This window comes from Aulonocara sp. 'chitande type north' Nkhata Bay, linkage group LG13, assembly GCF_057382095.1.
Source record: "Aulonocara sp. 'chitande type north' Nkhata Bay isolate Kocher_YH1m ecotype deep benthic linkage group LG13, A_spYH_male_GT1.1, whole genome shotgun sequence".
NCBI classification, from domain to species: Eukaryota; Metazoa; Chordata; class Actinopteri; order Cichliformes; family Cichlidae; genus Aulonocara; species Aulonocara sp. 'chitande type north' Nkhata Bay.
The window spans coordinates 23,628,280-23,643,949 of NC_141356.1; the positions used below are offsets into that span (position 1 = coordinate 23,628,280).

The 15,670-nt window shown below is 39.3% G+C and overlaps 1 protein-coding gene across 2 annotated transcripts in view; it reads right to left on the reverse strand.

Moving 5' to 3' along the window:
• LOC147316095 (SH3 and PX domain-containing protein 2A-like) overlaps nt 1-15,670 on the reverse strand; it is a 62,586-nt gene that overhangs the window by 11,723 nt on the left and 35,193 nt on the right. For both annotated transcript variants that reach the window (XM_086259293.1, XM_086259292.1), the window contains exon 7: nt 11,975-12,103. In XM_086259293.1, the coding sequence (XP_086115419.1) occupies nt 11,975-12,103 (129 nt within the window). The remainder of the gene's footprint in view (nt 1-11,974; nt 12,104-15,670) is intronic.

Here is a 15,670-nt window from a genome sequence, read left to right on the forward strand (position 1 = left end):
CCGACATCATCCTAGTGCAAAGACAAGTGGAAGCAGACAAAAACAACAAGCACGCATGCTACAAACTTTACCCGAGTCATTTAGACAGCCGTTAGCACATGATTCTCCTTATGGGGATCTGCTATGTTTCACATGCTGCTGAGAATATAGCCCAGAAGAAGCGTATAGTATAGCTTTTATTTTGGAAAGAGCCATTTCTCTGTAATAAACTCTCTGATCGAGAAAGATTTATTTATTTATTTTTTATTATTTTGTTGTTTCAGCAACATTAAATTTAAAAACTGTACTTTTGAGTTAAAATATATATTTATAATTTTAATAAATGACAAATTAAAAAGGTATGAACATTTTTTTGTATCGAAAAAATATCGAACCGTGACACCAAAGTATCGAACCGAACCGTGAATTTTGTATCCCTGTGTCATCCAAAGAGAAAACCTTGCATATCCAAAGCCAAAAGAGTTCAAAGTTGGTCCGGCTTGATTTTCTTTTCTTTCTTCTTTTTTCTCTGTGCCTGTTTCGACCTGAAATTTCTCCCTTTTAAACTGAGGTTTTTTTGCCTGCAATTGTCGCAGAGATTGCTGGACTGTTGGGTTTATCTCAAGAATGTTGCAGGATTCTTAGATGGCTGTTGTTGGGAAATGGTGTCATGTAAAATTACATTCAGACAGAGCTGACCATACTGGTCTCCAATTGCTTGAGCAAATCCAGTCCCAATCTTTGGGGACTGCGTATTTGATGTCACTTCAAGTGTTTGAATCCATCATTGTCCTTTTTGATGCAGGGCTCTTTTAAGGTGCTGCACCAGTGTTTCTTAGGTGGGTTATTTGTTCCACCTATTATTCTGCCTTTGTAAATTATTCCACACCAGATTGACTGAAGTTAAGTTTGGTGTTGCTGCAATCACAGAAGAGACCTGTGAAGCACTCAAGAACTCCTCAAGAATGCAAAACACATTTTATTATGCTAGAAACTAAAATGAATGCCATGGCAAGTAATTGTGTTTTTTAAGGCTCAATTTCTGTTACACTGTACAGCTATATCAAGTTTTATGCTTTTAAGAAAAAAGTAAACGTGATTTTTATTTATCATCTCCCCTCATACACTAAAGAGATCATTTGAAGTCTTTGCTAAACCAAACGTTTCCTCTCTGCATATTAAAACATTAAAAATACATATGTATATTTATATATTAGGACTGTGTCTCGCTTCTCAATGAGAGACTTGATTGACAAGGATGGAAAAAAAACTGTCACACACACTTTGTTGTGGTAACAGGAACCCAATATGGCTGACAGCTGTCTGGACAACCCATAAAGACAATGGCAGTGTTCCATTTCACAGCTGGTTCAAACCTCTCCTATACATTTTTTTTTATACAGATGGATCCATGCTTTCATGTTGTTTACATCAAATTCTGACCGTACAATCCAACTGGACTCATCACTCATGGCCCAGGCAATGTTGTTTCAGTCTTCTATTATTCAATTTTGGTGAGTCCATAGTGAGGCTGAAGTGAGTGGCAGCGGTGTGGTCATCTGCTGCTGTTGTAGTCGATCTGCTTCAAGATTCAACATGCTGGGCATCAGAGAAGCTCTTCTGCATAGCTTGGTTCTACCAAGTGATTATTTGAGTCACTGTTGTCTTCCTATCAGCTCAAAGCAATTTGGCCATTCTCCTCTGACTTCTGATTTTAGGTAAGATGTTTTTGACCAGATAACTGCTGCTCACTGGATATATTCTCTTTAAATCCTATAAATAGTTGTGTGGGAAGATCCCAGTAGATCTGTAGTTTATGAAATACTCAGAACAGCCCATCTGGCACATTCAAAACCACTTATATCACCTTTCTTCTCCATTCTGATGCACAGTTTGAACTTAATCTTAATCATGTCTACATACCAAAGTGCACTAAGCTGCTGCCATTTGACTGAATAGGTGAACAGGTGTACATAATGAAGTAGCAGTGAGTCACGCTGATACTAATACTTTTGTTTGTTTTGTTGTTTGTTCTTAATTCTATGTCATGAAAACTTAAAGAAAGTGTTTCACTCTTCATCCAATGCCATTTAAACATTGATATGACACATAAATAAATAAATATGGGCCTCTGACATTGATCACCTATGTTGGTGCATCCCTAGTTGTTATGATTACATAATCAATATCTGCTTGATGCTGGCAACTGCAAACTCTGATGACTTACATAAAGTGAATCGGATTGACTCCCTAGCCATATGACTTCGTCCACTAAATTAAACTGGAATTTAGAAAAACAACAGATGTCCTGCTGACAGACTAATACTTCCACTGGCTTTCTCTGCGGAAGCAATAACCAAGAAAATCTTTCCAAGCCTCTTGGTCACTTACACGTGCAATCTCTGTGATTCATATCAAGGGTGATTTATTTAATTGCTTAACTTGCCTAGCTATACAACAAAAACATGATGGGCTATGGGCCTGTTCTGCATAAAGTAAGGGTGGGTCTAGATAGGCGGATATTGGTTGGCTCTGAACACTGAGCTGGCCTGTGCTCAGGGATGTAACAATCCATGTAATGTGCTCACCAAAGCTTTGGCTTGAGCAAAAACCCCATGTCAATAAATCAGGCTGAGAAAGCAAACCACAAAAAAGCACAAAGTGGCATCTACAACATTGAGATGGACTTAATATGTTGATCCTATTTTGTGGAGTTGAAAGCTTGTTAGAAGATCACAAATTTCTACCGTATTTTAAACATAACTGCGGATTTCACTGTAATTAGTGTCAAAATAATGACAGGAAAATGTTGCAATACTTCATTAAGTCACTGAAAGCATTTAAATAAGTCTGATGTGCCGAGTTTAATGAACAGGGAAGGGAAAGATCAATTACATGAATTGCACATTAAACTAAATCAACCATTATACAGAAAGGTCAGCTTGGCAGGAGAAAAATCTCTATAATCTACTCAAAGGACGAAAAAAATCTTTACATTTGCAAACTGCCATGTTCACACTTACTTTGCAGCTGGGGAGAAATATCAGGTTCACTTTAGGGAAGTGACAACTGACAGCAACAAAAGCACCCACAAGGATAAAGTGTGTGAATGTACTTTAAATGTGACCGTTGGGCTGCAAGTCTGAATCTAAATATGGTGCAAAGACACGGCGTCAGTTTAAACGACCTGAGTGAATACACATTGTTACTGATGGCTTGGGTGGCTTTGTCTGTATTTTTCAACCATCCCTTTACATGGCAGGTGCTTAGGCTGAGTTCACTGAACCTCAAAGGCAGCAATAAAAGTCACCTTAAAATGAAAACACACATTACGTAAGTGCTGATTTCCTGGCCTTGGCAGGTTTATATCAGAGAGCTTGCAATTATACGAAATGTGGGGAAAGAAAAAACTGCTCCACATCTTTCATCGCATGCACTCATTCACTGCTCCGTAGCATTTGTGTATAGGCAACACAAAATTACACAAATACAGCTGTCAGGAACCATGTGGTGAAAAAACTCTATTAGATTTAAAAATGAAACCCACCTATAATTGATACATGTGTGTCATCTTATGATAATTCCTCTGGACTATTTTTTTCCATAGGGCTGGGAGGTGAATTTGATTCTAAGATTTTGGATAATATCAACATCATACTTGACAGGGTTATCATTTGTACACTCTTCCCAGTGACATAAACCTTTTACTGAGGTCATTACAAAAGAAGCAGCTGTTTTGTGAGTCTCCCGCTGCCAAGACAGCAATCTTGCAGAATTACATGGTGACTAAGATTTCGATGAAATCATACTGGTAAGTTTACGTGGTTTTCTGAATATGTTGACCTTCATTTTACCCCTGTATGACCTAGAACCCTCGGGAATTAAATTCTCAGACTACAGTGATTTTAATTACAGACGGTGAAGTTGAACAATGAGAAAGTTAAGGATAAGACTCAGTTGTTTAAAAGTGAAATTGCAGATAACAGAAATAAGATTCATAACAGAGTAACACGCAGTGTCTTCTTCACTTCTAATTATCTGTACAGATGTGGAAGAAATACATGAAAGAAGCATACCTCTTGTGTCTGGAAACTTCTATGTGAGGGTTTGGGCAGGTACACTTGCATGTGCATGTGCATGTGTCAGATTCTGATCCACCCACTGTCTAGGCTGCCACGGCACAGAGCTCAGACTTACATTGCAAAGCAACACCTTTGTTTTCATCTGTGCATCTTGTGTATCATTATCTCTTGGGGTTTTTTTGATCGGTCTGCATAACAACCTGCTTTCCTCCATGTCTCTATGCCTTGCTATAAAAAGCTAAAAACCCTGGAAAGCTACTGCAAAGTTTCAACCACAAACAAGAAAAACAAATATGTCCAAATGCTGACTTGCAATACACTTTGCTAAACATTATTCAATAATATGATTATAGCAATTTAGTCAACATCCAGAGTAAATCAAAAAGGTTTTAAAGCGTTTGAGCAGATTTGAGTTCTGTAACCCCCCACCACCATTTTAGGGTCAGCGTTTGCATAAGACAATAGCTAAAACCACAAGACTCTAGTGGGAATCTCATATAACACCATCGCACCATAGGATCGTGACCACAGACATCAACCTCAAATGTCACAGCCTCGGAAAGATGGAAACTGAATGGTTTGTCTTAACTACAGTGTTGTATTTTACTACAAGGACCAAGAAAAACTGAATGTTACGGAGAGAACAAGTTGTAATAACGTTTTTTTCCCGCAGCAGCCTGCTGAGGTATAAATAAGACTGCTCATATCAAGTTAAATGTCTGCTTGGTGCCAATAATGGCCTTGTTTGAACAAAAACAATGATCTAATTTAGACAGTCTAAAATACCCAAATTCTGTCTTTCACATATAAAGCTAAAGACAGCAGTTGGTTTGTGCTGGTTGACAAATCCTGACAAGCTGCACCGAAACCTACCTACAGTTAGCTTAATATTTTTTTTGGACAAAGAGAGTTTTTGTAGTTTTGCCTTTTTTCACTATCATACTAGGACCGCTGTCCCCCCAAGCAGGCAAGCCCTACTCCATTGCTATTTCATAACAAATGAGTCCCAAAGAGATGTGTGTGCAAGTGAGGGAGACCATCATTAGGCTAAAAAAAAGTCTACAAGAGAAATGGCAAAAACGTAGTGGTGGTTAAATCAACAATCTGATACATTCCTTAAAAAACTCAGCAACACTGGCCAACAAAGTGCATGATCACATTTTCATGGTTAATAAAAGCAATGTCACAACATCAAACCAAGTCAAGAATACTCAATCAAGAGACATTTCATGAATGTAACTGCAAAGTGTTTACAACAAGGTGCAAACCACAGTTACCCTCAAGAACAAGTCGGCCAGATCAGACATCGCCAGAAAACATCTCTGGACTGATGGAACCATGATTAACGTAATAGAATGATTGGAAGAGAAATGTAAGCTGAAGGCTTGAAACAGCTCACGATCCAAAGCATGACGCATCCCCTATTAAACATGGTGGAGGCAAGGTTACGGCATGGGCACTTTGCAGCCCCCAGTGGAACCGCGTCACTATTATTGACTGAAGATCTGATATACTACAGTGGCTACACATGCTACTCAAATGGTTAATGACCCAAAACTATACTGCAAAAGCAACCAAAGAGTTTCACAAGGCAAAGAAACTTGATATTTTTCAATGTCCGTCAGTCATCTGATCTCAACCCAGCACGGCAGTTACTGAAGACAAAACTGAAAGACCCCAAAACAACTAGCAACTAAAAGCGGTAGCAGTAAAGACCTAGCAAAAAATCTTTTTATTTCCTGGAATCTGCATTTCTATGCATTTGTTACTTTTTTATGTTTACATTTTAGTTTTGGTAAGGATTGAACACAGTAGGACTAACGTTAAATATACAGGTGCTGGTAGTTGGACTTTTTCTTACAGCTGGACAAAACCAGCTATCTGTTTTTCCATTTCCAGTCACTGTGCTAACATAAGCTAATCTGGTACTCATTGTAGATTAATACTGAACAGACATGGATGAGAGTGGTATCAACTTCCTCATCGCCAACAATAACTAAATAAACAATTTTTAAAGGGGGCACATTCTTTTAACTTTAAACAATATATTAAAAAATGTAAGATAAAGATGATGTCTCATTAATTTAGGTTAGATTATTTTATGTAAATACAGAAATTCAAGATGAAAATAGCTACAGAGAGACACATTTCTATATTATTTATGTAAACAGATGCTCCTTCCAGGCTGTCTTCATAGTCTCACTTAACCTACAGTATATATTATACCCCTTCAAGAGCAGATGCACAATGTAGACATACAATAAGCACAGACAGTATTTCTAAGCTCTTTCTCTCTCATACAGTATCTACCATCTGGAAACTCTATCAGTTTTAAGAGCCATGCTTCATTTTTACTGTAATCAACAACAGATTCGCAGCTGCAACAAAGTAACTAGATTTATGGAACTCTGCTCTTTTCCTAAGGTACAGGAAAAACCCATAAAACAACGCTACAATCTATGAATGCGATCAATCAAGTTTGATTCCTTAGCATTGGCATGTTTAATACAGTGTGACTGACACACTTGTTAATGACCAGATATCCGCAAAAATGTATAATTAACTTAAGCAGGCTCGACTTGATTAAAGTTGAAATCCACACTGTTTTGTGCAGTGGAATAACTCCTCACAAAAGAGTTCGACCACATCTTCCATGAACATGTGAAACACAGACTCAGCAGCATGAGTCGTTTTTTTTTTTTTCATGGCCCGAAATGATGAGGAATGCAGGAGCTCAGCAGTCCTGCAGATACTCGACACCACTGTTGAGTAAAGCAGGAGAAAACCCCATTCATTTCCAGCTTCTGTATTTATTAACAGTAGATCATGTATCAAAGCACAAGGGAAAGGCATCCAGCCCAATACACACACTTCCAGTTTTCATAAAACACTGGATTTCAATTACCTCGGTGGCTCTGGTACAAGGAGGGGTGAGGGGCAAGAAATGGCACAAAACGACTTTTAAGAGCTAATGCTGACCTAAGGAACAACCTTCACTCCCTCCCAGTCTCTGAAAGGATCCCCTCATGGTCTGAACGAAGCTGTAACCCACAGCTTGTGTGCTCTCTATTCTCCACCGAGTTGGGAGACACAGCAGTCCTTGAGTGCCTGAACCCACCCCTTAAAATGCTGGTTTAACTCAATGGTCAATTCTTAAGTGAGAGAGAGACATACCTTTTTTGGCTCCAGACATAGATTTCTGTACACTATCATTAGAGCCATTACTGTAACTTAAATACCATCACCATGCCTGTTTTTTATCCCCATATGCCTCTGTGACAAGATGCAAGGAAATAATGCTATCTGAAAATATAGGCTAAGGTTAATTTCTAAAGATGGTCATTTTTACTTCCTACACTGGGCTGAAAGAATGTGAAGGATGAGGATTGCTCTGAGTGCATAATGTGTCTTCCATCTGCTGCTGCAACTTCGGCTTAAAAAAGACATTTAACAGTTGGCGAGTTTTCTGTATAATGTCTTTGGTGGTTCATTGACATGAATTATAGTGTTTTTCCTCTCTTGCACAAGGAAACATGTTCCTGCTGAAACTGCACATACCAAATTGGGAAACTTGGAGTTTGAGGATTAGCAGCAGGTCAACACTGACCTTCCAAGAAAGTTGGGATAGGGGAAATAAACGTCTGAAGATATTGTGTAATACTAAACTAAACTGGTGTTAGCTTTCACATCTAATTCAGTTAAGTGGGAAAATCATGAATTGGTGTATTACTCTATGTTAAATTACAACAAATTAACAGATTTAATCACAGGCATAAAATGTCATTTAAAGCAGTTAAGGAGATAAGGCTGAAAACTAGTTCTGAGGGTTTTAGGCGACAGCAGACTGACATAGTTGTGGAAACAAATGCTGCTCACCAGATTTCTTTTTTTTTCCTTTTGGTGTTTTTTTTTATGGAAGAACTTGCTTATTTAAGCAAACAGGAAACACAAAACACATTTGCTATTTATAGTATTAAAACTGGAAAACTCCAAAGACAGAGAGAAAGCACAGGAGATAGTTTTCAGTGAAAGAATTTACAGCATTACGAAACAAAGAAAAGTGGCCCTGAACTGTAGACTAGATGATGTCCTATATTAACTAATAATGACTTTCAGAACTGATCAGCTCAGTGACAAATGCTAAGAGAATTAGTTAAACAAAAAGTGATGAAAAGAAAAAAGTCTAAATGTGGAGATTACAGTTGTTTTTCTGAAGACAAATGGCCATGGTTGCTATACTTTGGGTTAGTAAAATCATACTTCAGAATCTGTTTTAGTAACGAGGAAGGATATGATTTCTCTTTTAGCACATAAACACAGTGTAGTGAAATTGTATAGTGACATTGTAAAGATGGTACAGAAAGCTGCATCTGGTCAGACAGAAAAACACACAAACTTGGAAAAGTGAATTTGTAGAAAATGAAATGGCTGGTAATGGACAGATGTAAGGTGAATTATTAATGTGAACCTGGAAGGTTAGCCTTGTATAATTTTGCAGATTGCTCTCTGTTTCTTGAGTCAACTCCAGATAAAGGAGATTTAGCTGATCTGAACACTGAGTCCCTGCTGAGGTTTACCCTGAGATCAGCTTACTTCCAGCCTAAAGACAGGAAGGACAGACAGTATTGTATTAATACGTTTTTTCCATGTGAAGGTTGAGCAGACATCCTGCCCATCTATCATGCCACGCTGAGGGCCAGACCCGTTTAATCTGTGTGTTCAGCCTTTGTGGGCTTTCAGTGAAGCCATCAAACATCACCTGCAGGAATACCCCTGTCACTTTCCAGTCTCTCTGTGAAGCTTTGTCAAACTTTGAATCATTCTTGCCAACAAGTGACTTTCGGAAAAAAATGTCTTGTCTTGTAAGTGAAAGTTAAGGTTTTGTCTGAAATTCCTCTAACCCCGCCCTGCCTATATAAGCCCGGTGAAGCAGCAGAGACACAAAACATACTGTACATAGGTGGTGCCAGGGGGTCTTTGGGGAGATGGAAGGATGCTGTAAGTCGATCTTTTCACAGCAGACAGACATTCCTGGAGTTCATGTGGTAAACTGTAATTCACAAATGCTAATCTACCCTTAGAAGAGAGACGTTAAAAGCTGATGGTATCCACATAGAGAAATTGTCAACACAGAACTGAGGGCAACACGCTTAGCACAATAATTATGATATTTCCAGAAGCGTCTGCAAATTATTTTTCCTTTCCTACGTCGCCCTTTAAAAGGCAAAGTTTAAACCGCTGAATACAGAGCAACTGAACTGACCAACAAGCCTGCTAGCTTAGCTTTGGTTAACATCTCTCCAATATAGTGTAAACTGAGGAGGCATCCTGGAGGATCCATTAAGCCATTATAATGAACCAACCTCTCTGAACCACTAACTTTGGCAGGAAATTGCTTTTTCCATTTTCTCTCCGAGTTTCTCCCTGCACTATTCTCTTCTCCTGAGCCAGCATCTCCCCCTGTCAAACTCTCATAAAAAAAGACAAATAAAATAGCTTCACAAAGAGTGAGGACAAAAAATTATTAAACTTTAACAATCATTTTCTAAGAAAGCTTTTGTTTTCCTGCATCTGTGTTAGTAAATAGTATTATTCAAGAGAACTGAATCAGTGGGCCACCTTGCTGATTTACCACACACTGCACCCACTTCAAACACCCCAAAAAACAGCCGACAGTATAAACTACTGTACCAACTGAAACAACGACCACAACACAAACTATATCATCAAGCCAGGGCGATGGAAAATACTTGCTTGGCTTGGGATAGCAGGTTGGAAAAGTGGAGAAAGCGGAGCTCACTTATAGGGCTGACCTAGATTCAGTGCCCCGTCAGAGGCATACATTATCTAATCCAAGGTAAGGGAAAGTCGATAACTGCACTGGGCAGGAGTCACAGCCAATGTCTATGGTGCAGTAGCTTTAACAGCAGGACTTTGGTTGACGTTACTGGGTGAATGGCAGAAACAATACAAAGCTGCACTTTTCCATTTCTAGATCTGGCTCTATTATAAGCTCATGCTGTTGCACCTTTAGATGCTGATATAAAATTAGATGGCAAAGTTTTCTACTCACTGCATCCAAGACTCTACAGGGGGACTCATGCGGCTTTAAATCTGCCCAGATTGAAAATCCATACAGCCCTTTTATCATAACAAATACACCAGACACTTTTAGTACCTCTAACTCAGCAAATTCACTACATAGAGCTGTAATACACAGATCAATCTGTCAGAAGCTATTAAAGGGTTTGTACTTATACTGCAAGGGAATGGATGCTAAATCAAATGAACTCTGAAATCTTCTTAGCACACACCTGGTCTTGTTAGTGCTGGCAGAGGGACACAGAGTGATGTCACCCAGCCAAATGGAGCAGAGTTAGCCAGCTTCCACTGGAAAGGTGTTGATATTTCAGCCTAAACGCTAGCAGTGCTGCTGGAAACAGTCTCCACAGCAAATTGTAAGGAACGCGGGTTATACTTCTGTGATCTCTGTGGAAGTGTCAGTGTATAATAAAACTGTCAAATAGCCTTCAGATGTGTTTTCAAAAGCCTGCCGTCTACTATTTTGCTTTCTAGAAACTCATAAGAAATCCATCTAACCAGAGATGAATGAATGAGCTGAAGTGAAAGTGGCAGCAAAATATAGCCTGCTTCAGAGATGAGAGGCAAGCAAAGCAATAATAACATGAAACAAAGTTAGAGCAATAACACGGAAACCTGGAAATCATAAATCTGCAATGAGATGTGCATGAGTTTCACATGGATCAACAGTGCACAGTGGTCAGCTGAAAGACAAAAGTGAAGGGGCCCATAATAAAAACAGGACCATGCACTTGAAATTCATGGAGAAAAGCACTCGTATAAGGCCCCCAATAAAAGGACTTCAAGGTGGTGGAATATCCGCCTCACAGTGGCTCCCCATTGGGTTGAAATCCTACCGGAGCAGAGAATGAAAACAAATACATGAACCCAAAGGCAGGACACATGACACTTCAAAGTGATCCTACTCTGTGGACCTTTTTCCTTAAGGCCACTGTGGCAATCACACCCACAGTGGAACCTAAATCCAGTTGCCTTCCCTTCACTATTTCCTCCTCCATCTCTCTTTTGCCATCCTCCCGCTGAAGAACACATGAGTCTGATTACTGTTTTACTGTCTCAGCACACCATTAAAGCTGGACGTCAGACCCTGTTACCAGGTTTATTTCTCTCCAGTCCCTCCTCTGCTTCATGTGGCAAATTCAGACACGTGCTTAGACCTGGCATCGTTGATATTTGAGCATATTTAGGACACATGTTTAAATTTGTGATATTATTTGTAATCCATTTCATATGTATAAATTATATACTTCATTAGGTCCTACTGTCTTCTTCAACCTACGATAAAACAGTCCTGGGAGTACTACAGAATAATCACTGACTAACGTGAGACTGTGCTTTATGTTGGCATTAAAGATTCAGTATTGTCAAACTAAATTACATATACCCTAAATTTGTAATCTTGGCCCTGTCTGCTAGCTCTTCCAAGAGGTTAAACAGCTGACTAAGGACTCTCTGCAGCTGGCATTTGTAAATCCAGCATGTCTTGCTGGCTTTCCATTAAAGTGAGGTGGAATAATTAATATGAGTCTGGAAGACATTCCTCTTGCTAGAGGCAACATTCTGGCCCTCAGCCTAAACCAACAGTGGGAAAAAACAGGGCTGACTGCAGGCCAAAGCGAGCCTCCAGATGGGGGCTGAGCAACAGCTAGCAGGCTTCGGACAAAGAAGGTGAAAGAGTCGAGATACAGAAAAGGGCAGAGTGTTCGAGGAACTATATGACTGAATACTGAATGTTTGTGTTTTACATACACATAGCATGCGTGCTGTTTTTTCTTGCTCAATACTGTTGTGCATCTGTTTTGATTACTCACCACTCTCACTCTTTTCAATGACATCGACCACCTCGCCTGCTTGAAGACTGATTTCTGCAGGCTCTTGTTTTTCGTAATTGGCCACCACCACATACTGTTCCAGAAGCATGGGGTCCGAAGCATCCAGACCTGGGGTTGATGGAAAAAAACATGCTGTCAGCCAGCTGCCAGCCATAGGTCCACGAGAACGACTGTTGGGCACTCGTTGTGCCATAGGCCACTTTGTTTGTAGAGCTTAGCCAATCACAATATTCACGAGGTTCAGTGCATCTTCCCCAAAGTCTAGCCATAGAGCTGCATGTCCCTCCAGCCCAACATCAGGGGCAAAGGAGACAGTCTAGAAAAAAAGAACCTCCCACCAAGAAGTAAAGGATCAGACATTCAAGTGCAGAAAATCCATTCTGTTTTACTAAAGGGACTTTATCCGTTTTCTCCAACAAAGCTGACTCCCAGTCAGTAGATACACATAGACACATGAACACAGTGGAAAGGCTCGCAGCAACGGGAAAGCAAAAGGAGGTGTAGAAGTGACAGAAAAGTGAGCTAAAGCCAGCTGAGGACAGGACAGTAGAGTGGGAGAAAGAAATGGTTTCCCTTGGAAAATAAACCATCTGCTAAAAAGCCTCCTTCTCTTCAGTTGGGGCTGGAACTGGGGGAAGAGTAGGGGGGTTGTGTACGCCAATCATAAGAGTCGGCATAAGGGGCCTTAAATAGAACCAGATGAAGGGGCTGGAGCTGTGCTCAGAGGGATGGCCCTCTGTCTCCTTGAAACACTAGAGCTCTGACTACAGCGTGCAACCCAGCCAATGGAAATCTTCCTCTGTGTACTTAACTGAGTTAACCATATAAGCGCCAGCAGTGACTTAGATTTGTTGATTTGGTTTGCACTCGTTTCCTAACTGGGTCAACATCTCACCAGATTTTGGTTCATTAACTAACACCAGCACAGCTTTCTCAAGTAGCAAACATGTGTTTTCATTCGTGAAGGTATTTAAAGAAGGCATCGTACATAACCGACAACCCGCAACATTTTTTGGTTCCCGCTTTACATAACTGAGTCCGGCTGAAGCCTTAATCGGGAACAATCTCTGAAACAAGCATCCCTGAATGGACTAAAGCAGATCTAACAAGTGTCCGCTGGAATCTAGTCACAAGCCAGCGACACTGAGCTCAAACATTAACAAGACCTTCTGTTGATCACCGAGTTCAAAGCTGTGTGGACACAGGAGGAGCTTCTGTGTGCACACTAGATTATATCTGTTTACTCTATTACTGCAGTTGCAACAGATGTTTACTTTAATGGTGGTTTAATATCAGCAAAATACCAACAAACTTCCTGGAGATCCTCATCTCTTCGTGGGCACACTGGTCCAACTTCTAACTAACTGCCATCAGTAGGGTTAGTTTAACAGAAACAGCCAAGCACATACAAATAAAAGCCTTTTTATGGGGTAATCACAGTTCCTGGAAAGAGCAACTCGGTTTGTATCCTGATGATGGAAAATAAGAAAAGTTCAGTGTGATAAATGGAAGATTTGAGCCTTAGATAAGGAATGATTGAGAAGGTTCGGATTAAGCTGCCATTTCTCTAAAGAGCTCACCTGGCTACAGTCCCGCAGACTAGAGATTAACATTTCTCTAAATCTGGATAATATTTCACATTCAATTCAGGGACTGCACTTGAAATGTCAAGGAGCTAATAACTCACATAGATGAACTCAGCACCATTAGCATCTCACATGATGAAACTGCCAAAGAGTCTGACACTGGATTACTGTGGTCGGGCTGCGGTTTATGAAGCTTCACGTTATTTATGCAAGATGTTTTGTCAGACCACAAAATTGGGTGCAGAAACAATGGAAGGAATATTATATAAATATTGCCTTTTTAGTCTTCACTGTATAATATGACAGTAGTTACTTTGGTACAGCAGGCAGAGTTATTTATTTTGACACTATTAATAGAAAAGTGTTGTTAAATGGTTTGTTTTAACTCACAGGTCAATTAACTCTCTATGAGGATATGTGAGCAATTACTGCGTACTGGGTAAGTGAGTAATTTCAAGTCTATAATTTCGCCTGTATTTATGGAATATCTCCAACTATATATGTTTTCTATCATGTTTCATATCTGTCAAATATCACAAATTTTGTAGACTGGAGAAAATGTTAAAACATGAGGACAATTTAAATGTTTCCAGGCATCATCCCTGTGCTCGGTCTGTCCAGATTTTAAAATGTATTAGCATGCATAACTTTTACCAAGTGTAATTTAAAATAGCTTTAATAAACAGCAATGCCATAGACTCATTCTGTTGATTTAGCTACTGCTGGTTGTGAAATAAAACACTGACCTGTGTGGAACCCGCCTCCAAATATCTTCAAACTTGGACATTGTTTTATCAAAGAAAAAGAAAACAGAGGGCTCATTTGTCAACAATGCATTTTCAAGACAGATGAAAATAATACTCAGGTCATGAGCTCATAAAACTCTGTGTCAAAAGACGTAAATGTAACCTTCTTTAGCACACAATTAGCAGCTGCTGCGAGAAAACCGTAAATCTGTGACCTGAGTGACTAAAGACTCTGTCAGTAAAGTCAACAGGCCTGAAAAACAAAAGCTAATATTTCATCCTCTTTCAGGAAATGAAATGTTTTGCAACAGCAGGAAGACAGAGCAAGAAGAACATGTGTGTGGGGAAAAAAAAGCAGACTTGAACAGGATAAGCCTAATTTCGAAACAGTGTACGAAATGTGAATCATACAAACTGTGTACAAAACAGTGTTTCAGACAACACAGTGAAACATAGTGATCATAACAACTAAAATATATACATAGTATATGCAAAAGAAAGGCAGCTGCAGAGTGTATGAACACTACTCACAACAAACACTGCTGAAAAAGAAAATATATTTAAATGTTTTAATCAATAGCTAAAAGTAATCCTGCCCCTGTAGTATCTGTAATATCCTGAGAGCTCACCTGATCAGGTTTATATCTTTGTGAATGTGTATGTATAAGTGGAGGAAACCAGAAAGAACAAACTTGTTCCTCTAAACAAAAAGCATAACCAACCCCAGAACCAACATACACTGCAGCATGGCTAACTATTTTTCATTAGGCTGAACTATTTTGCACAATAAATAGGCTACATTTAAAAAGTATCATTTCACTGTATTTATTTTAGTCTTTTAAAATGTGTGTCTACGTGCAGAAACATTATCTAACACGTTATGCATGTTATGCCATATTAACTTGTTAATGATTGTCACATTACTGTTAAGTTGCCCAGAATGTGCTTTATTTTCTGTTGTGTTAAATTAGAAGTGACACTGTGAGTGAACTTAATTGATTGGTTAGTGCGTCAGAAGAGCTACAAGTGTGAAAACTGTCTTGTTACCATAGACAGTACAAAACATGGACGTAGCATCCAGATCAGAAAAATGAAGCTAGCATGAAGTTTGTTAAATCCACCTTCTATCTGAAAGCCACCAGATGGCGATAGTTGTAGTTGAAAAAAAGGATTTCTGGTATTATATAAGTTTATGAAAAAAACAGTTGGCTCGACCTCTGTAGACGTTTTATTTTTATGGGCGAGCCATCATTTACAAAATAAGTCTATTTTGTAAACTTGGTTCATATAGTGTTTTAAAACTGAGGATTGTGTCTGGTACAGTGTGCACACTGTGCGATTTC